The 25,103-nt window shown below is 34.9% G+C and overlaps 1 protein-coding gene across 7 annotated transcripts in view; it reads left to right on the top strand.

The window, feature by feature from the left end:
• CB3H14orf39 (chromosome B3 C14orf39 homolog) overlaps positions 1-2,579 on the top strand; it is a 52,477-nt gene extending 49,898 nt beyond the window's left edge. For 6 of the 7 annotated variants that reach the window (XM_078448187.2, XM_078448184.2, XM_078448186.2 and 3 more), the window contains exon 18: positions 1,471-2,579. In XM_078448187.2, coding sequence (XP_078304313.1) covers positions 1,471-1,670 — 200 coding nt within the window. In that variant the 3' untranslated portion in view covers positions 1,671-2,579. Of the gene's footprint in view, positions 1-192; positions 344-1,470 lie in introns of those variants that run through there. The other variant, XM_078448188.2, reaches the window with a different exon arrangement.
• The last annotated feature ends 22,524 nt before the right edge of the window (positions 2,580-25,103 follow it).

The raw sequence follows: 25,103 nt of genomic DNA, 5'->3' as shown, positions 1-25,103 counted from the left end.
GTCCACAGCACCTTGCACAGTAATCTACTATTTTATTTATAATGAACATGGGAGTTTTATGAAGACTTCATATGAACTTCTTTTCTTCTGAAATTAAATGTAAACATCAAATTCATTTATTCAAAGGCAGATTTAAGCTTTTAGTTCTTTCTGAATCTATAGCTATATTAGAGCTACTTTCCTTTATTTTAGTATTATGGATGTACACTGAAGTCAGTGGAAAAATGGAGAGAGGAAGAACTCAAGTATATGGTAATCAGTCAGTCCATCTGTCTATCTAACCATCCCTCCATCTATCTCTTCTACTTCTGGTTGGTTCACCTTTATTTAGAATGAAATAATTGAGATGTTTAAAGATACATGAAACTTCAAAGTGCCACAAAATAAATTATTTTGCTTAATGTACTAATTGAATTGTTTCTCTCTGGAAGAAATACAGGTGCTTTAAAAGACTTGCTTCAAATAAGGTTTTAGATTACTGTGCATTTTATGTTGTTTAGTAATAATTAAGAATTCTAATTAAGATATTTAAAATATTTTTATATTTATAGTCTTACATAATATAATGAATGAAAAACAATATTTTTCCTTAGGGGCAATTCTTAGAGTCATTAAAATTATTTATGTAAAGTTGATTTCAAAAATTCCTTTTGAAGTGCTTGCTTCGGCAGCACATATACAAAAATTCCTTTTGAAACTATAGAAGGTTTTTCACTGTTCTGTCCATTTCACTGTTCTGTCCATTTCCTTCGGCACTACAAACAATACATTGTAGTAACTCATCAATAATAGTTGAGTAAATTTGACTTCTGCAGTTATCTCTCAGACCCAGCATTTCTTTCCCCATTCCCTTTGCTATGACTGTAAGACCAAGCTTTCGTCATCCCTTTCCTGTTATTCTGACTTCTAAATGCTCTACTATTTCAACCTTTCTACACATTCTTTCCTTAGTAATCCTTATAAAGCAGTTCAAATCCTGTCATAGCTCCACTTGAAAACTTTTAATGGCTTCCTCTTACATATCAAATAAAGTCCAGATTCTGTAGTTGGACATTCAGCAGTCTTTCCAAGCTCATCTTCATTAATACCCTTTTAATGACTATTATTTCTTAGTTCTCCTGACGAGCTGAATTGATTTCTGTTATCCTGATACTTCTTATGCATGCCTGTTTCTGTGCCTTTGTGGTATTCTCTCCATTTGAGGTGCTTTACCCTTTTTTTCTACCATATATACTGGCCCTTTTTATACTTGTGTTCAAATTACTCGAAAATAGAGTTTAAGTTTGAATCTATTTGTTTTTTCATAGTACAAAGGACAATTCTTTGCCCATTGGAGGAATATAGTTAAGTATCTGCTTAATAAGCAATAAGATGTTACCCTAAGCATTGTTTGCAGCATACTGTAACTTAGTAGGTTATGCAAATTATGTAGCATGAATAGCATGATATTATAATATTTACCTTCCTCAGGAAACTTATTTGGGAAACCAGAAGGAGAAGATGCCTTTACATTTTCTTTTTCATCAGACTCTTCAACTCATACATTTGGAACTGGAAAAGATGATTTTAGTTTTCCATTTTCATTTGAACAGGATCAAAACTCAACACCTTCTTCTGTAAAAGGTTTTTCATCTTCCTCACAAAATACAACGCAATTTACCTTTTTTTGAACTAATTACTAATTTCTTGAATTATTTAACTGCTCTGTAAACATCTAGGGCATAAATTTACATTATTACTTTAAAAATGAAGACTACTTTATTTTGTTGGTTAAAGCAATAATAGGTTAGCATAGTTACATTATTTGATTATATATTTAAATATTGATGGAAATTAAGCCTATGTCATCTAATTTTATTTTATTTGCAGTATTTGCTATCATTATTTTGGTTTTGATTTTGCAAGCCATATTTAGGCAGAATTAATAGAATTTGATACTTTTCCATTAATATTTACTGTAAGTATTAAACCTGCTTCTCCCCAGAACCTAAGTTTCATTCTTGTAGTAATTTAGGTGCTTTGATAAGAATGAAAACTTCAGGCCATCAGAAGATGGCAGTAACTATGCAGAATTAATGCTGAGGTATACTTTGTACCTTAGCTACTAAAAAATGCTCTTAAAATTACTGTGCTTCACTATAAAGAGGGTGGTACTTCAAAAAAAAGTGTGGTACATCAGTGATAATCTCACATAATTTATTTTATTGATAGTGAATTAAATCTGTTATTTTTTTGAATACAACAAATAATAAAATTCTAATTTTATCAGTTATTCTAATATCTTTAATGGAAAGAAATTAATGTGAAGGGCTAGAGTAATTTCTGAGAATTAGATTGTATTAATGATGATACTGTTATATTTTTTGCTTAAACTTTTTTGAAAAACATTTAAAATTTTGTTTTCTGTCTCTAACAAAAAAACTCACCTTTATGTTTTATATGCAGTATTTGCTTGTCAATTATATAGATAAATGAAGATATTTAAAATTTGATGAAATTATATAAGCGTAATGTTCAATGTCTTTGTATTTTGTAAATTAGTTATATAGAGTTATTGAGTAATAAAAAGTCTGACTCCATATTTTGGTGTGTGAATGCTCACAAGCTTTAAGCTTCACTGCACTTTCTTCCCCTTCTGCCCCATATCTGATCAATCTGTTAAGAAAGCCCAGGTTCCCATCTTTGGCACTAGTGGGAAGTTCAAACCATGTATAGGAACTCTTGTTTTGGCCCCATCCCACACCACCTTAAAAACCCACAGTCAGTGTCTGATCTCTCTGATGTCTCTGATCTCTCAAGCCATTTTCAGAGAACTAGATAGGCCTGGCCTGCTTTCTCCAGAAAACATCATTAAGTGAGTAATAAACCTTTTCATACCCTACTGGGGTGTGTGTGATATCATCAGTCTCAAAATACAAAGCATATTTGGAGTGAGAGTCTTTCTTGTTTCTTCAGGGTGTCCACAACACATGACAACTGTATGAAATTAAGCTTTCCCAAAGACTTTTTAGAAGTCAGAGAAATGATTTAGCTAATGACAGAAAGAATTTAAGAAAACTTTGGACTGTGTGTTTTTAAAATTTATTTATTTATTTATTTATTTATTTATTTAAAGTATGATAATAGGTCAGTGGTACATTTATTTTTTTAAAGGTTTTGATATTTATTTATGTATTTATTTATTTATATTTTCTATTTTTTCAATATATGAAATTTATTGTCAAATTGGTTTCCATACAACACCCAGTGCTCATCCCAAAAGGTGCCCTCAATACCCAATGACCCACCCTCCCCTCCCTCCCACCCCCCATCAACCCTCAGTTTGTTCTCAGTTTTTAAGAGTCTCTTATGCTTTGGTTCTCTCCCACCCTAACCTCTTTTTTTTTCCTTCCATTGTGTATAGTACTCCATTGTGTATATAAACCACAATTTCTTTATCCATTCATCAGTTGATGGACATTTAGGCTCTTTCCATAATTTGGCTATTGTTGAAAGTGCTGTATGGAATACTACGTGGCAATGAGAAAGAATGAAATATGTCCACTTGTAGCAACGTGGATGGAACTGGAGAGTGTTATGCTAAGTGAAATAAGTCATACAGAGAAAGACTGATACCATATGTTTTCACTCTTATGTAGATCCTGAGAAACTTAACAGAAGACCATGGGGGAGGGGAAGGAAAAAAAAAGTTAGGGAGGGAGCCCAATCATAAGAGACTCTTAAAAACTGAGAATAAACAGGGTTGACGGGGGGTGGGAGGGAGGGGAAAGTGATGGGCATTGAGGAGGGCACAAGCTTTAAGTGATGGGCATTGAGGAGGGCACCTGTTGGGATGAGCATTGGGTGTTGTATGGAAACCAATTTGACAATAAATTTAATAATTAAAAAAAAAGAGTGCGAGCGGGTACACACACATGAGGGGCAGAGAGAGAGGGAGACTGAAGATCTGAAGTGGGCTCTGTGCTGACAGTAGAGAGCCCAATGCAGGGCTGGAACTCATGAACCAAGAGATCATGACCTGAGCTGAAGTCATACGTTGAACCAACTGAGACACCCAGGTGTCCCCAAAATTACAATTTTTTAAATAAAGTTTTTCTGATCTTTTGAAGGAATGAATGAACAAGCAATGTATAAACCTGGCTGGCATGTTGATGCTTTCCCTTTGAATTTCAATTGCTCCATATAACTTGCCTTAGAGGCTGAATGGCTCATTTAGAAACATTCCCATTGCTTGCTTTTATAGTTTGCTCTTGATTTCTCCAAAGCTGACACAAGTCACATACAATCAAATCTACATCCCTGGTGGACAGGCCTGTCCTAATATTCTCTGACTCACACCCAGGTTGTTTGCAGCTCAGCAGTTCTGCTTCTAAATACATCACTTTGTATTCTAATACTAACATCTTGCTGAGAATTTGTCTCTTAAAACATCATTTCTTTAATAGTATACCTTTTTTGATTTGAGGTGAACATGATATTCTTTTTAGAACTTTAAACTACCCTACTCTTTAGAAAGTAATTTTTCCAAAGTATCAGCTCACCTTATAATTTTTTTTTTTTTTGGTGTGTTTTAGGACGTATTTTTTTTCATAAGTATTTGTAGCTCCAGATTGATGAATCACAAGAGAGTGTAACAGCAGAAGGATGATGGATAGAGTATTGAGTAGTAAAGAGTGTGGGCCCTGGTGTTACTGTCTGGGTTTAAACATTGAAAGATTGATGCTGAAGTTTGTCTCTTGCCAGTTATTTATCCTCTTTGCTTCAGTTTCCTCATTTTAAAATTGGGGTTGATCATCCTACCTATTAAAGAGGATCTTTGGGAGTATTAAAGTGTTTGACCTGGCACTTAGCTCATGGTGAGTGCTTGATGAATGGTGGTCTTACTTGTTTTAGAGACAGATGATAGAGATTTTCATGCAAAGCATAAGGTAATTTAATGTTCAGATTTTTAAAAATTTATTAAGATAAGCTAAATATATCAAATGATAGGGACAGAAGTTTTTTTAATCTTTATTTATTTTTGAGAGAGAGAGCGTGAGCGGGAGAGGGGCAGAGAGAGAGACACACACACACAATCTGAAGCAGGCTCCAGGCTCTGAGCTGCCAGTACAGAGCCCGATGACGGGCTTGTACTCACAAACTGCGAGATCATGACCTGAACCAAAGTCAGATGCTCAACCAACTGAGCCACCCATGTGCCCTGAGACAAAAGATATTTTAAAGTAACTTTTAAAGTCTTTTCAATGGTAAAGCAAGTATTCAGTAGGAAGGCATTTTATATTAATTCAGTTATACCATGGTTCAAATTGGTCTGAAAAATAACTACTTGCAAAAGTTATGCCTGTTTTTTCTAGCCAAGGAAGAAATAATTTTGTCTTCCAATGCGTCTTGAAGGGGAAACATTAAAATATGTTAAAATATTACTCATTAGTCTCATTTTTATTCTTTTGCCCAACTTTATGATTAATTGATGCCTTCTGATCATATAAAAATATTTGAATTATACATTGAGGTTTTTTTATAACTAGTAATATTCCACATCTGTTGAATTAGTCTTTCACTTTCTTACCTTCTGTACTTAATGGGTATAAAAATAAAAAGATCTCAAAAGTAAAGATGTGCCTAACCTAATAATAATTAAGAAATACTTGTTAAGGCCTACCAGGTGGGAATGATAGGCAGTATACAAAACTTGCATAAATATTTAAAATGTTCTCAGGGCACCTGGGTGGCTCTGTCAGTTAAGCCTCTGACTGTTGATTTCGGCTCAGGTCATGATCTCATGGTTTGTGGGATTGAGCCCTCTGTCATGACCCGATCATGACCTGAGCCCAAGTTGGACACTTAATGGACTGAGCCACCCAGGCGCCCCTATTACTTTTTCTTTAGAGAATGGACATGAAAAAATTATCTCAGAAAAATGATTTGCAATCTGAAATTCAAATGGCAACCCAAAATCTAATAATAATTGTCTTTTCTTTAAAATACATTGAACAAAAGTTATTTTACATCTTATTTGACATTAAATGGCATATTAGACTCCTCAGATGTAAGCAACGGATACCCAACTCATACAGCTTAAACACAAAAGAAACCACAGATTTGGCTTCAGATCTGATTAGAACCATAGGCTTTGTTACACCAGTATACTCAATGATTCATGTCACTTTCTCAAACAAGCCTTCCCTTCTTCCCATAGACTGTGAGGATACCTCTCATAACATTCTGCCTACTTCCTTCATATAACATTACAACTTCAATTATAGAAGTGATTATGTATATACTTTAATGTTGTATCTGCCACTAGATTTTAGGTTCCAGAAGGTAAGAGATCAAGTCTCTGATGTTCACTACTGTCTCCAAAACACCTAGTACAGGATTTTTCACATTATAAAACTATATAAATTTTTGTTGAATAAATATGTAAAATTCTTTTTGAAAAATACTGGAATTTATAGTCAGTAAAACCTAAGGAAATAGGCCTCAGAAATTGTCATTAAATTAAAAAAAAATTTTTTTCAATGTTTACTTATTTGAGAGAGAGACAGACAGAGTGTGAGGAGGGGAGGAGCAGAGAGGGAGGGAGACACAGTATCTGAAGCAGGTTCCAGGCTCTGAGGTGTCAGCACAGAGCCTGATGTGGGGCTTGAACTCACGAACTGCAAGATCATGACCTTAGTGAAAGTTGGATGCTTAACCAACTGAGCCACCCAGGCACCCCTAAATCTTTTATTGAATACTGAAGCAGCCTCTTCTACCCCATATAAAAAGAAAAACTGTATGCAGTGAGTCTTTTTCTATACTAGGAGAAAAGTTACTCCTTTCTGGAAAGTACTGGTGGCCTAAAACAGAACAAGAATTATATAAAATACACTGATGGGCTAGCTCTCTTGATGTATATACCACTTGCCATTTTACTTATAAGATTTTTCACCTATCCATATACACAGCTGCATATGGATATCTGGTTTAGATAACAAGGAAGAATACAAAAAATGCTGTATAAAAGGAATAATTCTTTTATTTACACAGTTTAACATGCCTCATGATCTGTTTCTTCCTGATTGTAAAACCAAGACCAATCTAGAATAACTATTTGAATTTCATGGGACCTTATATGTATTTTACATTGGTTCTTAAAGGAAATGGCATTTCAGAATTAAGATCATCAGAGACTAAGCATGGTGGCTAGATCAATGGTAAGTACTGATATAGTGTAAAATTATTTGTATTCCTGGTTTTTGTCATTTATTGCTCCTTGTTAGTTATGATGATTACTTTGACAAGGGAATGCTGAAGGCTTAGCAGTTTTTTCCAGGACTTCAAATATAGTTACCTTTTATTTGCACTATCAGTATATGAGAGATGACATTTGATGGTCAATGCTTACCACATCTTTATAATCTAAGAAATTAAATTGAATGCAAATGTATGTATTTTTATTATAATGTTAATAAGCATGGATTTATAAACCACTAATAAGAATCCTATCAAATTATAGTATCTCCAAGTTCTACATTGTAAACACATAAGAAAAATAATACAAAATGTGTCCAGATTTACTTTTATAAGTAAGTGGTTCAAATGTGTCATTATTTTTATTTTTTCTATTATAAGTCAACTATGAGGACTGCTATAGGGCAGGTTATTTTAGAAGACGGTGGGTCAGAAATTACCAAGGAATTGGAAGTAAAATTTTTATGTGTATATTCAGATTAACATAGTATCTATTGAAGAAAGTGATATTAAATTTAGTAAATGTTAATCTGGTAGCTTGAGAAATGCCTAATCATTGTTTTCTAAAATGAACTATCAACTCTTGAGGCACCTGGGTGGCTCAGTTGGCTGAGTGTCCTACTCTTGATTTTGGCCAAGGTCATGATCTCATGGTGGTGAGATAAAGCCCCATGTCAGTGTCCATGCTGGGTGTGGAGCCTACTTGGGATTCTCTCTCTCCCTCTCTGCCTGTATGCTCTCTCTCCTCTGCTTGTATGCTCTCTCTCAAAACAACAAACAAATTAATTAATTAATTAAAATGAACTATCAACTCTAATTTTTGCATGAAAAAATAGTATTGTATCCTTTGCTATATCTCATCTGTTTTATATATATACTTAATGTTTGTTTATTTTTGAGAGAGAGAGAGAGGGAGAGAGAGAGAGAGAGAGAGAGAGCGAGCATGAGTGGGGGAGGGGTAGAGAGAGGGAGACACAGAATCCAAAGCAGGTTCCAGGCTCTGAGCTGTCAGCACAGAGCCTGACACAGGGCTCGAACCCATGAACCATGAGATCATGACCTGAGCCAAAGTTGGATGCTTAAATGACTGAGCCACCCATGTGCCCTTCATCTCACTGTTTTATATTAAGATATATATATACTTGTTAAATTTAATATATATATTATAATAATATATATATTATATAAATATATAATTACACTGACGTGTATATAATATAAGTGTATTAATATCTATGATACAATAATATACTTGAAATATGGATATTAAATTAGTTGTAGTATTATGTAGAACATGCGATTAGCTTACCTACTGAAAAAGGGAGAGCTTAAATTTTATGTACTACACTTTCCTCTTTAATTTCCTCTCATTTTGAGAAGAATATCTAGAGATAGTCTTCCTACTTCCCCTTTACGTATCTATCTTAATTTTTTTTTTTTAGAGAGAGAGTGCAAATGGAGGAGAGGGGCAAAGAGGGAAAAAGAATCTTAAGCAGGCTCCACACCTACCACGGAGCCCAGTGCAGGGTTTGATTTATTTTAAATTTTTTTGTTTGTAAGCAATAGAAACTGACTCTTACTAAGTTAAGCCAAAACAAAAGGTGGGGTGGGGAATGAGGATTTGTTGGAAGGATGGGAATAGCCTATGAAATAGAAGCAAAAGCTGAACAATTGAGCCTTAGGAAGGCAAGGAACTGGAGAAATTCTGGGGATATAGGTCTCTTCAAGCTTCTGCCAATGGAGTGAATGAGCTCTAGTCATGTCTCCATCTTATATCACTCTGCTCAAGATTAAAATTTCCAGGAAAACCTAATTGGCATAATCTAGGTTATGTGATCACTTCCTGGTATCTTGATGGATGGTTCCACCAAGACTGTATGGAGTCAGGGGAAGTAGTTTCTAAAAGGAAAATTAGATTCCTATTCTGAAAGGAGGGAAGATAGATGATAGATAAACAAAAACAGCACATGTCCATGACAATGCAGTACACATACATTCTTGCTAGTAGAAATTTTTCTCAAACGGACAGCAAGCATTTTGTCCTTGTCAGAATTCACTCATTTATTTAATAAGTATTCAACATGTACTGTACGCTAGGTCATGCAACATGTAGGGAATCCCAGAATAAGCAGTTAAAAATTGGTTTCTATATGATATAAGAAGTACAAAAAAAAAATTCCTCTGGAAAACTAAGGAAAGAAGAGGTGTAATGAACAGTCCTTCCTCTACATTCTGTCATCTTTCCTTCAGCCCCATATTAACTTGAGTTCCCGGATAGCTGTTGCTGATAAAACATAAGACATAAACTTCAGTTATGCCTAGCTTGTCCAGAAGTACCAAACTGCAGGTCTAAGGTCTTGTTAATCTTGCACAATGTTATAAATAATGGCTGACATTAAAAATTAGGACACAGGAGTTATGACTAAATGCAACATGGGATCTGGATTGGGTCCTGTTTCAGAAAAAAAAATATTAGGGGGACAATTGGTGAAATTTGAAGAAGGTATGCACATGAGTTAATAATATATCAATGCTAATATTCTGGTTTTAATAATTGTGCTGTGGCTATATAAGATACTAGCATGGATGTAAGTCTAAAATTATTTTTAATAAAAGGGGTATTAATGAAACTTAATTTCTAGCTTCTTTTAAAAACTGGGAAGATCTGTCAAGTTTTTTATTTTATTTTATTTTATTCTTTTAATTTACATCCAAGTTAGTTAGCATATAGTGCAACAATGATTGCAGTGGTAGATTCCATTTTTTTCTCAACATATGAAATTTATTGTCGAATTGGTTTTCATACAACACCCAGTGCTCATCCCAAAAGGTGCCCTCCTCAATACCCATCACCCACCCTCCCCTCCCTCCCACCCCCATCAACCCTCAGTTTGTTCTCAGTTTTTAAGAGTCTCTTATGTTTTGGCTCTCTCCCACTCTAACCTCTTTTTTTTTTCCTACCCCTCCCCCATGGGTTTCTGTTAAGTTTCTCAGGATCCACATAAGGTGAAACATATGGTATCTGTCTTTCTCTGTATGGCTTATTTCACTTCACATAACACTCTCCAGTTCCATCCACGTTGCTACAAAGGGCCATATTTCATTCTTTCTCATTGCCACGTAGTACTCCATTGTGTATATAAACCTCAGTGGTAGATTCCTTAATTCCCCTTACCCATTTAGCCCATTCCCCCCTCTCACAATCCCTCCAGTAACCCTCTGTTTGTTCTCCATGTTTAAGAGTCTCTTATGTTTGTCCCCCTCCCTGTTTTTATATTATTTTTGCTTCCCTTCCCTTATGTTAATCTGTTCTGTGTCTTAAAGGCCTCATATGAGTGAAGTCCTATGATATTTGTCTTTCTCTGACTAATTTCGCTTAGCATAATACCTTCTAGTTCCATCCATGTAGTTGCAAATGGCAAGATTTTTTCATTCTTTCTGATTGCCAAGTAACACTCCATTGTGTCTATATATATATATATATATATATATATATATATATATATATATATATATACACCACATCTTCTTTATCCATTCATCCATCAATGGACATTTGGGCTCTTTCCATACCTTGGCTATTGTTGATAGTGCTGCTATAAACAATGGGGTACATGTGTTCCTTTGAAACAGCATACCTGTATCCCTTGGATAAATACCTAGTAGTGCAATTGCTGGGTCATAGGATAGTTCTATTTTTAATATTTTGAGGAACCTCCATACTGTTTTCCAGAGTGGCTGCACCAGTTTGCATTCTCACCAGCAGTGCAAAAGAGATCCTCTTTCTCCGCATTCTCACCAACATCTGTTGTTGCCTTAGTTGTTAATGTTAGCCATTTTGACAGGTGTGAGGTGGTATCTCATTGTGGTTTTGATTTATATTTCCCTGATGATGAGTGATGTTGAGCATTTTTTTAATGTGTCGGTTGGTCATCTGGATGTCTTTGGAGAAGTGTCTATTAATGTCTTTTGCCCATTTCTTCACTGGATTATTTGTTTTTTGGGTGTTGAGTTTGATAAGTTCTTTATGGATTTTGGATACTAACCCTTTGTCTGATATGCCCTTTGCAAATATCTTCTCCCATTCTCTTGGTTGCCTTTTAGTCTTGCTGATTGTTTATTTTGATGAGGTCCCGATACTTCATTTTTGCTTTTGTTTCCCTTGCCTCTGGAGACGTGCTGAGTAAGAAGTTGCTGCAGCCAAGATCAAAGAGGTTTTTGCCTGCTTTCTCTTTGAGGATTCTGGTGGCTTCCTGTCTTACATTTAGGTCTTTCATCATTTTGAGTTTATTTTTGTGTATGGTGTAAGATAATGGTCCAGGTTTTTTTCTGCATGTCGCTGTCCAGTTTTCCCAGCACCACTTGCTGAAGAGATTGTCTTTATTCCATTGGATAGACTTTCCTGCTTTGTCAAAGATTAGTTGGCCATACATTTGTGGATCCATTTCTGGGTTCTCTATTCTGTCCCATTGATCTGAGTGTCTTGTTTTTGTGCCACTGTAAAGATTATTTTGATGGAATGAATGATTTTCTAAAAGAAAAATAATTAAAACTGACTCAAGAAGAAAAACAATCATGTAACAAGTTGAAAAGTTTATTAAAATTAGCCTCTATAAAAAAATGTACCAGCCCTTAAAGGTTTTAATGGTTGTTACTATCAAACTATCAAAAACAGATAACTCATATGCTTTTAAAAGTATTTCTGAGCACAGAAAAAATATGGAACATCTCAGTTCATTTTAATAACTGATGTCAAAATCTGGCAATAATTACACACAAAAGAAAATTATACATGATTTATGAACTAATTTGGAATAACTTCTGAATAAAATACTAACAAATTAAGTCCAGAAATACATTAAACAGTCCCCACAAAAGTTTATTTTGTGAAATGCAATGATGGTTTAATGTTAAACCTATTCAGATGATTTATTATATTAATAAGTAAAAGGAATAAGAAATGTATATTGATAGATGTTGAAAAGACACTACTTAAAGTTCAGCATTTTTCCTGATAAGATGCACACATACACCATCTCCAAAAAACCCTGAAAAACGATCTCAAACTTGTAATGAACATTGTGCTTAATGTAAACCCTAGAGGTATTAAGCAAAATAAGGATGAGTGAGAAAACTGGCATTCTTTAATATTATTTTGGAAGCTAAAGTTTCAAACTAATCAAGAAAAAATAAAAGAAATAAGCACATGAACTAAAAGGTAGAATCCAAAATTTTATTTTCAACTTATATGGTTGTTTACCCAAGAAAATCAATAGAAAACCTATTAGAATTAATAAGGAATTTTAGCATGGGAGCCATATATAAATAAAAATATAAAAATCTATATCTTTTATATGCCATCAGTAATCTGTTAGAAAACATAATGAGAAAAAGTACCACCAGTCAGACATACCATTTTACATAAATGTGTAATTTTTATTACATACTTTTTAATGTAGTCTTTTTTTCTTTTTCCTTTTTTCTTTGCTCATTTTTTTTCCCCCATTCTACCATACTGATGTTCCCAAAACCTTTTTCTCCCCAGGTAACCCACATCAACAACCTGAGATGTATCTTTCTGTCTTTTTTCTATGCTCATGTTATCATAAAAAAGTATATAAGCTCACGTGCATACATACATATATTCACAAACACATAGGATTTTTTGTCATTATTTATTAAAAGGTGATTATATTACACATATTTTTCTTCATTTTGTTTTCTAACTCAACTTTGTTAAAATTCAAATCCACTGGTGTAGCACTAATTCATTATTTAATAGATGTGTAATATTATATGTCATTATTCTACCACTACCAAATTCATGGGTAGTCCCTTGTTTCTGGGTTTTGCCACTAAGAACAGATTCAAAAAGCGGTTATATGTTTTTTATGCCCTGATGGATTTATTTCTATGGGAAAAATTCTCAGGCCTGAAATTAATGGGACTATTAATCCCACTATGAGAGATATTGGTCTGTAGTTTTTTGTTTCTTTTTTTGTGCTTGGTCTGACTTTGGTTATCAGTGTAATAGCAGCCTTATAAAATGAATTGGTAGGTGTTTCCTCCTCTTCTATTTTCTGGAACATATTGTGTACAATGGGTGTTAATTCTTTAAAAGTTTTATAGAATTTTCCAGTGTGTCTTTCTGGGCCTAATGATTTCTTTGGGGGAAGCTTTTTAATTACAAACTAAACTTCCTTAATCATCCTAGGACTTACTGAGGTTTTCTACTTCATCTTCATTGAATTCTGGTAGTTTGTGATTTTTGAGGAATTGGTTTTTGAACTTATGAGCATAAAATTGTTCATAGTTGTGATGGTTAATTTTATGTGTCAACTTGGCTGGGCCTCAGTGCCTAGATATTTGGCCAAACATTATTCTGGATGTTTCTGTGAGGGTGTTTTTCGATGAGATTAACATTTAAATTGATGGACTTCTAGTAAAGCAGATTGCTCTCCATAATGTGAGTGTGCTTCATCCAATCAGTTAAAGGCCTGAATAGTACAGAGACTGACCTCCTCTGACCAAGCTACATACTGCACCAGATGGCTTCTGGACTTGGACTACATTGACTATTCCTGGGCCCCTAATCTGACTGCCTTCACACTTGAACTGCAACATTTGCTCTTTTCTGGGTTTCCAACTTGATAGCTTTAGAATTGAGCTGCAGCACTGGGCTTTTCTCTGGGTTGCCATAATCTCATGAGCCAATTCCTTAAAATAAGTCTCTTTCTATACATACACATATTACCAGTTCTGTTTCTCTGGAGAACCTGACTAGTAAGTATTTCCTTTTAATGGCAGCAGAATCTGTGGTAATGGTCTCTGTTTAATTGCTAGTATTGGTGATTTGGGTCTTCTCTTTATCTTTGTTGGTATTGTTGGAGATTTATCAATTTACTAATTTTTTTTAAAAAACAGCTTTTTATTGATTTTTCTCTATTTCAATTACACTAATTTCTCCTCTTCATCATTTTATTCCTTCATCTTGCTTTAGGTTTATTTTGTCTTTTTTTTATAGTTTCTTGAGGTAGGAACTTAGATTATTGATTTAAGATCTTTTTTCCCCTAATATTAGCATTTAATACTCAGCACTGCTCTAGCTGCATTCCACATATTTTCATATGTTTTATTTTCACTTTCATGCAGTTCTGTGTATTTTTAAATTTTTCTTTGAGACTCCTTCTTTGATCTATTTGTTATTTAGAAGTGCATTATTTTTATTTCCAAGCGTTTGAAGACTTTCCTAATTGTTTTTCTATTACTGATTTGTATTTTGGCTCCATTATGGTTACAGAATATACTTTCTAAGATTTCAGTTCTTTTGAGTGTGTTGATATTTTTTCTGTGGCCCAGAATATGGTCTCTCTTGGTGAATGTTTCATGGACACTAGAAAAAAATGTGTATTTTGCTGTTGCTAGGTATATATAGGTTCTGTATATTTCAGATCTTGTTGGTTGATTGTGTTGTTCAGATCTTCTATATCCTTGCTGATTTGCCACCTAGTAGTTGTTTAGTAGTAATGGCTTTGAGTGGGTTATTTAAGTCCCTAGTGTATAGTTGTAAATTTGTCTATTTCTCCTTTTACCCTATCAGTTTTTGTTTCATGGCTTTGAGATTCTGTCATCTGGTGTAACACACATTTAAGAGTAAGTCTTCCTAATGGGTTGATCCTTTCATCATATGTAACGTGCCTCTTTGTCTCTTGTAATTTTTATTGTTTTGAGGTCTATCTATCTGATGTTAATATAGCCACTCCTACTATATTATTATATGCTATTATTAAAAAATAATGTTTTTATGTACATCTCTTTCTATTCTTTTACTTTATTATTATTATTATTATTATTATTTTACAAATTAGGGTTTTTTTTAATTAAAAACGCTTAAACCATTTATTTTCTTTTTTTTTTTAAAGACTTTACTTTTTTTTTTTTACTTTTTTTTTTTTTAATCTTTATTATTTGAGAGAGAAAGGGACAGAGAACAAGCAGGGGAGGGGCAGAGAGAGAGGGAGACACAGAATCAGAAGCAGGCTCCAGGCTCTGAGCTGCCAGCACAGAGCCTGACGCGGGGCTCGAACCCACAGACCATGAGATCGTGACCTGAGCTGAAGTCAGCTACTTAACTGACTGAGCCACCCAGGTGCCCCCCATTTATTTTCTTAGTAAAGAATTTTGTGCATGTTCAATTTACTTGACTTGTATATTCAAATACAAATATATTAAGTTCAGAATTTAAAAAAAGAACATAAAATGATAGGTGCTTTGCAGAACACATAATTAGATAGCATTCCTGTAAAAGTTATTTTAATCCAAAATATTAATCACAAGTAAGGACTATTAATACTTTTCTATATTTTTCAGGCTTACATAGAGTTTTTTGTTGTAAAATTTCAACAAATGGAACCTTAAAGGTATTATAGTATTTCAATGCTAAATAAAAAGAAAATTCTTTAAAAAAAACTGAAAAAATCGAGATAAATGTTCAAAACTGCTATGAGCTTGTCATATATAGACTTTGTTGTGTTGAGATAAATTCCTTCTATACCTAGTATGTTGAGAGTTTTTATCATGAAATGGTGTTGGATTTTGTGAAATGTTTTTTCTGCATCTGTTGAGATGATCATGTGATTTTTATTCTTCATTCTATTAATGTTGTATATCATATTAATTCATTTGCAGCACTGAAAGGCTTGGGATGCTGGATGTTCACCTCACCCTCTCTTCTTCCCCTAACCCAGGGAGGAGTCACAATCTTTCTCAGTGATGAGCTGTGTCAGGTTCAGGGGACTAATGCAGACAAAGTGAAATTGCTCTTCTTAACTGTTTTAGTGCAGCTGATCTTGGATTTTTTACCTACGTGGGATATTGCAACTTCTTAACTGAATTCTGGACTTCTCATAAAGGTATTTTGTAATTTATGTTGTTAAATCTATGTTGTTGGGGAGATGGGAATGAGGGCTGGGACTTCCTGTTCTGTCATTTTGATGTCACTTGATCTCTTGCTTTTAACTTACCTGTGTAATTGTACTTGAAGTGAATTTATTATATACAGCATACTTTTGGATGATGTTTTCTCAGCCACTCTGCCAATGTCTGTCTTTAATGGTATATTTAAACTATTTATATTTAAGGTAATAACTGATACATTAAGCGTTAAGTCAGTTATTTTATTGTTTTCTGTTTGTTTTTTCTGTTTGCCTTTTTCTTACCTTCCTGTGCGCTGTTTGTACATTTTTAGGAGGAGTGGGATTTTCCATTGGTGTTTGGCTGGAGTAGGTTAAGTATTGCTGAGAGCTTTTCTGTTGTTAGGCCATTCAGTCCTTTGGCTAAGCAAAACAGATTTTTCTTGGTAGTTTTTTGTTTTTGTGTTTTGCTTTTTCCTGTTAGTGGTTTCAGTTTGGAGATTTCTGTAGTGCCTTGTCCAGAATATATGGGAGGCAACAAGGAAACTCAGGAACTAATCACTATGTTGATCCTTAAGCCCTTAGGTCTGTAGGCAGTCTGAGGTCTTTCAGAGTCTTCCTATCTTTCTTTGTTGTGTATCCCCAGGATTTTTTTATTTGCAGGGAGGAGGTACTGGGAGGAATAAAAGTACTCCATCTTGGCAAAACTGGGGTATATGTATTTCAATAGCTGTTTCTAGACTGCTTTAATGTGCACTCAGTAGGATACAATTGCCTCTGGCTTTGATGGCAAATTCCAGTGTTAGAGAAACTTAAGGGGATTTACATATCTTTCCTTAGTACTGACAAATGAGATAATTAGGGTAAATAATATGTTAGGGTTCCTAATATGTTTAAACATTCCTTTTTTTTTAAGTACTGTTTTATTAATCTTCACTTTGGAGCACTTTTTTTTGAGAGAGAGAGAGAGTTTGAGCAGGAGAGAGGGTCAGAGGGAGAGAGAGAGAGAATCTTAAGCAGGTTCTATGCTTTGCATGGAGCCTGACAAGGGGCTTGATCCCATAACCCTGGGATCATGACCTGAGCTGAAATCAAGAGTCATATGCTCAACTGACTGAGCCACCCAGGCATTCCTGGAGCACATGTAAATAACATACACTAAATCTTTTCTCAGTACTGTATTTCTTGGTTTACTGTGTGTGTACAACATTCAAGAAAATAAATACCCTTCTCTTTGTAATTCCTCAGAATGGAATTTTCCATAAGATAAGAAGAAAATACAAGTAACAAGAAACAATGAAATTAATATAGTTGGTTTTTTTTTTAACTTTTTAAAAAAATTCTTGAGAGAGAGCAAGTGCAAGTGGGGAAGGGGTAGAGAGAGCAGGTGACAGAGCAGGGGACAAAGTAGGCTGTGCACTGACAGCAGAGAGCCCAACACGGAGCTTGAACTCACAAACCGTGAGATCATGACCTGAGCCGAAGTTGGACTCTCAACTGACTGAGCCACCCAGGTGCCCCAAAATAAATATAGCTGTTTCACTGGATATTTGTACATATTCTCAATATTAACTGTCCTTTAGGTTATGCAGTCCAAGTACTCAATCAGAAGTATGGTCCCTTTGTCCATTTTTAAGTTGGGTTATTTGATTTTTGTTGTTGGTGAGTTGTAGAAGTGCTTTATATATTTCAGATATTAACCCCTTATCCGATATGTGATTTGAAAATATTTTCTACCATTCCGTTGGTTGCCATTTTACTTTGTTGATTATGTCCTTTGATACAAAATGTATTAAGCTCGATGTAATCCCACTTGTCCAATTTTCCTTTTGTTGTCTGTGCTTTGGGTGTAATATCCAAGAAATACATTGTCATGAAGCTTTTCCTCAAGGTTTTCTTCTAGGAGTTTTATTGTTTTGAGTCTTACATTTAGGTCTTTAATTCTTCTTGAGTTAATTTTTATGTATGGTATAACAGTCCAGCTTCATTATTTTTCAGGGGATATCCAGTTTTCCCAGCACCATTTTTTGAAGAGACTATTCTTTCTTCATTGAGTAGTCTAGACACTTTGTAAAAGATCATTTAACCATATACACGAGTTCATTTCTGGATTCTCTATTCTATTCCACTGGTGTATTTATATATCTTGATGTCAGTACCACAGTCTTTTGAATATGGTAGCTTTGTAATATGTTTTAAAATCAGAAAGTGTGAGTCCTCTAATATTATTTTTCAAAAATTTTTTGGCTATTTAGGGTCCCTTGAGATTCCATATGAATTTTAGGATGAATTTGTCTATTTCTACAAGAAATGCCATTGGGATTTTGTTGGGGATTGAGTTGAATCTGTAGATTGCTTTGGGTAGTATGGGTATTTTAACAATATTGTTTTCTAATCTATGAACACAAAGTATTTTTTCACTTATTTGTGTTTTTTTATTTTTTTCATTAATAACTTGTAATTTTCAGTATACAAGTCTTTCACCTTCTTAGTTAGGTCTATTTCTAAATATTTTATTCTTTTTGATGCTGTTGTAAATGGAATTCTTTTTCAAATATTCTTTTTGGATTATCCATTCTCAGTGTAGAAAACAACTGATTTTTGCATATTGATTTTGTATCCTGCCATTTTGCTGAATTCTTTTATTCTGAAACATTTTTTTGTGTGTGAAATCTATAAAGTTTTCTGCAAATAAATTCATGTCATCTACAAACAGAGATAATTCTGCTTCTTCCTTTCCAATTTTGATGCTTTTTATTTCTTTTTTCTTGCCTAATTTCTCTGGCTAGGAATTCCAATGCTATGTTGAATAGAAATGGCAAGAGCAGGCATCCTTACCTTATTGCTGATTTTAGAAGAAAAGCTTTGAGTTTTTCACCATTCAGTTTGATGTTAATTGTAGGGTTTTCACATATAAATTTTATTATGTTGAAGTAATTTCTTTCTACATCTAGTTTGGTGAGTGTTTTATCATGAAAGGGACTGAATTTTATCAAATGCTTTTTCTGGATCAGTTGTAATAATCATGTGGTTTTTGTCCTTCATTCTATTAGTTTGGTGTATCACATTTATTGATTTGCATATATTGTAGCATCCTTGCATTCCACAAATAAATCCCATTTGGTCATGGTAATATAATCCTTTTAATGTGCTACTGAATTCAAATTGCTAGTATTTAGTTGAAGATTTTTGCACCAATATTTGTCAGGGGTATTGGCGTTTTTGTCAGGGGTATTGTCAGGTTTTCTTTTCTTGTAGTGGAAAGGTATCAGAGTAATGCTGGCCTTATAAAATGAGTTTGAAAGTGTTCCCTCTTCTTCAGTATTTTGGAAGAGTTTTAGAAGTATAGGTATTAATTCCTTTTTAAATGTTTGGTAGAAATTCTCCAGTGAAACCATCTGGTCCTGGACTTTGTTGAGAGGTTTTTGATTATGGATATAATCTCCTTGCCAGTTATTGGTCTATTTTGATTTTCTATTTCTTCATGATTCAGTCTTGGTAGATTGTGAGTTTGTAGGAATTTATCCATTTCTTCTGGGTTATCCAATTTGTTGGCATACAGTTATTCATAGTATTCTCTTATGATCTTTTTTTTATTCTGTGGTGTTGGTAATGTCGCCTCTTTTGTTTTTAGTTTTAGTCATTTGAATCTTCTCTCTTTTTTTCTTAGTTACTCTAAGGGCTGGTCAGTTTTGTTTATCTTTTCAAACAACAAATCTTAGTTTCATTTTTTTCTGTTTTTGTATTCTGTTTCATTGAGCTCTGCTCTAATTTTTACTATTTCCTTCCTTCTGCTAGCTTTGGGTTTAGTTTGTTCTTCTTTTCCTAGTTTCTTGAGTTGTAAAGTTAGGTTGTTGATTTGAAATCTTTCTCCTTTTTTAAAGTAGGCATTTTCAGCTAACTTCTCTCTTAGCCCAGCTATTGCTGAATCCCCTAAGTTTTGTGTTGTTTTTTTGTTTACATTTGTGTCAAGGTATTTTCTAGTTTCCCTGTGACTTCTTCTTTGAACCACTGGTTGTTTAAGAGTTTGTTGTTTAATTTCTATATATTTGTGAATTTCTCAGTTTTCCTTCTGTTATCTATTTGTAATTTTATTACATTGGGATTGAAAAAGATGTGATTTCAGTCTTCTTGAGTTGTTAAAAGCAATTTTTGGCTTAAAATGTGGTCTGTCCTGGAGAATGTCCCATGTGCACTTGAGAAAACTATATATCCTGCTGTTGTTGGGTGGAGTGTTCTTTATATGTCTGTTAGGTTCAGTGGTCTCTATTTCTCTATTTCTCTATGGTCTTTATTTCTCTGTCTGGTTGTTATATTTTTTATTGAAAGTAGTGTATTGAAGTATCCTGTCATTATCATGTTGCTGTTGTATCAAAATTTAGTGGTTAAACTGGTCAGTTGAGAATCATATTAACATAACACAAAACCATATATATGCTATATTAAAGTATTAAAATAGAAGAAGCATCTTAGAAACATTTCTCCAAACTCTTCTTTAGTTTTTTGAAAGAGATTGGCTTGCTTAAGTTAAAAGTCACAGTGATTTGGAAGATGGTGGCAGAGTAGGACCCTAGGCTTGCCTCCTCCCATGAATACAATTAGATAACCATCAAATCATCCTAAATACCCCAGAAATTGACCTGAAGACTAGCAGACAAACCCCACAACTAAAGGTAGAGAAGAATCCACATCAGAGAAGGTAGGAAGTGCAGAGATGTGGTTTGGGAGAGAAACGGATCATAGCCACTAAGGTGGGGAGGGAGGTGCAATCATGGAGAAGGGCAAGAGACAGACCACCACACATGGGAACACACAGGGAAAATGAATCCCCATATCAACTGGCTTCAGAAGCAAGAGGGACTGAATTTTGTGAGTTCTTGCAACCAGAAGGGATTAAAGCCTGGGGTTTTAAAAGTCAGTGGGCTAGGATGAGATAGAGCCCAGAGGGCACTGGCGATGATCTTGGAGAGAAGTCAGGCAAACAACCCATAGACTTACAGAATGGAAACAGCAATTTGAAGAGTACCTGGGGCACACAATGGGGAAATTATTCACTTATCTCAGAGTATGGCATCCCAGAGAGACAGTATTCATGAAAAGACCCCTCTGGGAACAAAGGAACTGGCAAGTTCCATTTCCCTCCCCAGCCTCTCAGCATAAGCACAGGCTACCTGCAGGAACCAGCACAGTGTGGATACTCCCTGCTTACCTGCTTACACCAAGCCATGCCCCCGCGCTCCAGAAGAACCACTTCTCCCAGTCACATTTGCCCCAGTTCCAGCGCAGTGCCTGCTTCCCCAGAAGACTGGCCCAAACCGCTGCTCACACTGCATCTCCTGAGGCAGGAGTTTCACAGAGCCTTGGTTCCAGCAGTGGTGGTGAAACCCTCATTTCACAAACAGATCAGAGCACATCTAGTTAAAATGCAACACATTCAGGTCAGGGACCAAACACTGGCCACAATAGGCAGAGAGCCTCTGAAGGATAAAGTGGCCAAGACAAAACAGCAGAGCACACACAGCACACACTCTCAGACACTCCCGGAAGTGCCAGGCCCTGGAGAATAGGGAACACAACATGGCAGACTCTACAGGACCTCTTCTTCATAAGGCCATTTCCCTCAAGAACAGGAGACTTAACTTTCTTAACACAGAGAAACAGGCACAGAGACAAAATGAGAAGACAGAGAAATTGATCCCAAATGAAAGAACAGGGCAAGGCCATGACCAGAGATGTAAGTGAAACAGATATAAGTAAAATGCCTTATAGAGAATTTAAAGTAATGATCATAAGTATAATCACCAGACTTGAGAAAAGAGTGGAAGACATGAGTGAGACCCTTAACACAGAGATAAGGAATTAACATAGCAGAGATAAAGGGCTCATTAAATGAAATGAGAAACATGCTTGTTGGAATGAACAGCAGGATGGAAGAAGCAGAGGAACAAATTAGTGACCTAGAAGACAGAGTAATGGAAAGTAATCAAGCTGAATAAAAGAGAGAAAAAAGAATTATGCAAAATAGTAATAGACTTAGGGAACTCAGTGGCTCCATGAAATGTAATAACATTCATATTATAGGAATCCCAGAAGGAGAAGGAGGGAGGAAGGGAGAAGGAGGAAGGAGAGGCAGAAAATTTATTTGAAGGAATAATAGCTGAAAACTTCCCTAATTGGGGGAAGGAAACAGATATTTAGGTCCAAGAGGCACAGAGAACTCCCATAAAAACAAAAGCATATCCACTCCAAGACATATTGTAATTAAATTGGCAAAGTATAGTGCTAAAGGAAAATATTTTAAAGCAGCAAGACAAAAAAAGACAGTAACTTAAAAAGGAAAACCTGTAAGGAGGTTTTTCAACAGAAATTTTGGAAGTCAGAAGGGAGTGGCATGATCCATACAAAGTTCTGAATGGCAAAAATTTGCAGCCAAGAATACTCTATCCAGAAAGGCTATCATTCAGAATAGAAGGAGAGATAAAAAATTTCCCAGACAAACATCAGCTAAAGGAGCTGATGACCACTAAATCAGCCCTGCAAGAAATATTAAAGAGGACTCTTTGAGTGGAAAGGGGAGACCAAAAGTGACAGCAAAAAAAGGTAGGAAACACAAAAGCAGTAAAAATGAATATTTCTCTAAAAAAATCAGTCAAGGAACTCACAAAATAAAAGGATGTGAAGTATGACAACACAAACCAAAAATGTGGGGAGAAGAGGAGTAAAGAATGGGTTCAAACTTAAACAACCATCAACTTAATATAAACTGCTGTATGCAAAAGAGGTTATAAATAAGAATGAAATCTTGCCACTTGGAACAACATGGATGGAGCCAGAGAGTATAATGCAAAGCGAAAGAAGTCAGAGAAAACAAATACCATATGATTTCATTCATATGTGGAATTTAAGAAACAAAACAAACGAGCAAAGGGGGAAAATGAGAGAGACAAATTAAGAAACAGACTGTTAATTATAGAGAACAAACTGATGGTTACCAGAGGGGAGGGTAGTGGGGGGAGGGGGTTAAATAGGTGATGGAGATTAAGGAGTGCACTTGTGATGAGCACCAGGTGGTGTATGGAATTGTTGAATTGCTATATTGTACACCTGAAACTAATATAATTAACTGGAATTAAAAAGTTTAAAGAAGTCACTATGATTTTTCAGGGGCTTAAAACAAGCAATGGAAACTAGTCTTCAAGGTAATTTCTAAATTATCTCCTTTATGTCATTTTTCTGTATCGACCTAGTCAATAATGATGGCTTCCATTCAGAGGCAGATTTTTGGAAAACCTACCAAAACTTAAGCAGTTCTTTGACCCCTTCTGATGTTATGCTTTTGGAAAATTTGTAAGACTAAGGTATTTAACTGTAATCAGTTAAGGCCACCTGTGTGAAGTGGTGATGGAGTAGCCAGTGGCATGTTGGGGATTCAGATGAAGGACAAATGAAAGGAGGTACATCTTTTTTGAGTTTAATGGGGTCTATATAGGTAGCTTGCAGTTACTTGCATGTCTATTTAAGGCATTGTTAGATGTCAGAATAGTGTTGGAATGGCTTTCAGTATGCTCTCATGGCCCACTGAGCCTGCTTAGCCAGCAGCGTGACAGGAAGGTATAAGGCCAGAGTCCACAGTACCATATGAAGTTGTCCTATGGTGCTGTGACAGGCAGCTTATAGAATGATGCAACCTGGTATTCACACCCTGTGTAATTACTTTCTCTCGAGTGTGGGTGGGTCCTAGGGATTCCTTCCAACTGAATGGTGAAGGGATGACATTTCTGTGATTAGGTTACAAGAGACTGGCTTCTTGCTAGCTTGTTCTCTCTTGCTGCTGTGCTCTCTCTTGCCCTCTTGCCTGCATGCACTTCCTCTTGCATTGCTAATTGCCATGTTGTGAGATACTCAATGTAGACACATGCATGGAAAGGAACATTTTTTTTATAGTAACCACGTGAAATAGAATTTATCAGACTCCTGTGTTTGTAACAAGCCTATAAGAAATGTACAAGCAACAAATACATTAAAAAAATTTTTTTTAATGCTTATTTGTGAGAGAGAGTGAGAGAGACAGAGCATGAGCAGGGGAGGGGTGGAGAGAAAAAGAGACACAGAATTCAAAGCAGGCTCCAGTCTCTAAGGTGTCATCACAGAGCTTGAACAAATACATCTTTTATAGCTGGTATTGGAAAGAAATTTGAAAGGAATTTTCAAAAATTTTCCTATAAAAATACTGGGTAAAATGTATTATACAGGCTTCTTAGGCAATTAATTAAAAAATTAACTTTTCTAGATTTTGTGATATTTGCAGTAGATATCTGTACTTTATTGTTAATTCCTCATTCTAAACATTCATTTTCTCACTTAAAAAAAAGTTTAAAAATTTGATACTCTGCCAAGGAATTTCGTTATTACATGTATTGTATCCAAAAATGGAATTACCACTTTTTTGAATGTTTTGGAAGAAGAGACATGAAAACAATAAATTTATTTCTTAAAGATCCTCAGGAAAAAATATGAAGAGGCTCCTTTCTATTTAGAGAGAAACCTCAGAATTCAACACACCTGGCACAAATATTTGTGAGGGAGGAAGGTAAAAAATGAATGAATTATACTATCTGCACAGGACCACAGTCTGTTTTATATCACACTAGATGCTTCATTATCACTACACTTTGTCTAACACAGTTAACACAGCACGTTGAGGAGTAAACAAAAAAGAAAATTTTAAAAGTTACTTTATTTGAATCTATTGATCAACATGCAAGGTTTTCTAAGAATTTTTGAGAAATTAGTAAAGTCTTTTAGGTATGAAATACCATCACACAAACAGAAAGAAAACAGAATTATACCTTTTAAAAATAACTTTCCAAAAGAAGCATTTTTACCAAGAGCAATTGAACTTTTGATTTGATTAGATGCTAGCATTTATGTACTGAAGGCTATAGAACAAGTTGG

This window comes from Panthera onca, chromosome B3 (genome assembly GCF_046562875.1).
Source record: "Panthera onca isolate mPanOnc1 chromosome B3, mPanOnc1 haplotype 2, whole genome shotgun sequence".
Taxonomy (NCBI): Eukaryota; Metazoa; Chordata; class Mammalia; order Carnivora; family Felidae; genus Panthera; species Panthera onca.
This window is presented reverse-complemented; position numbering and strand designations above follow the sequence as displayed.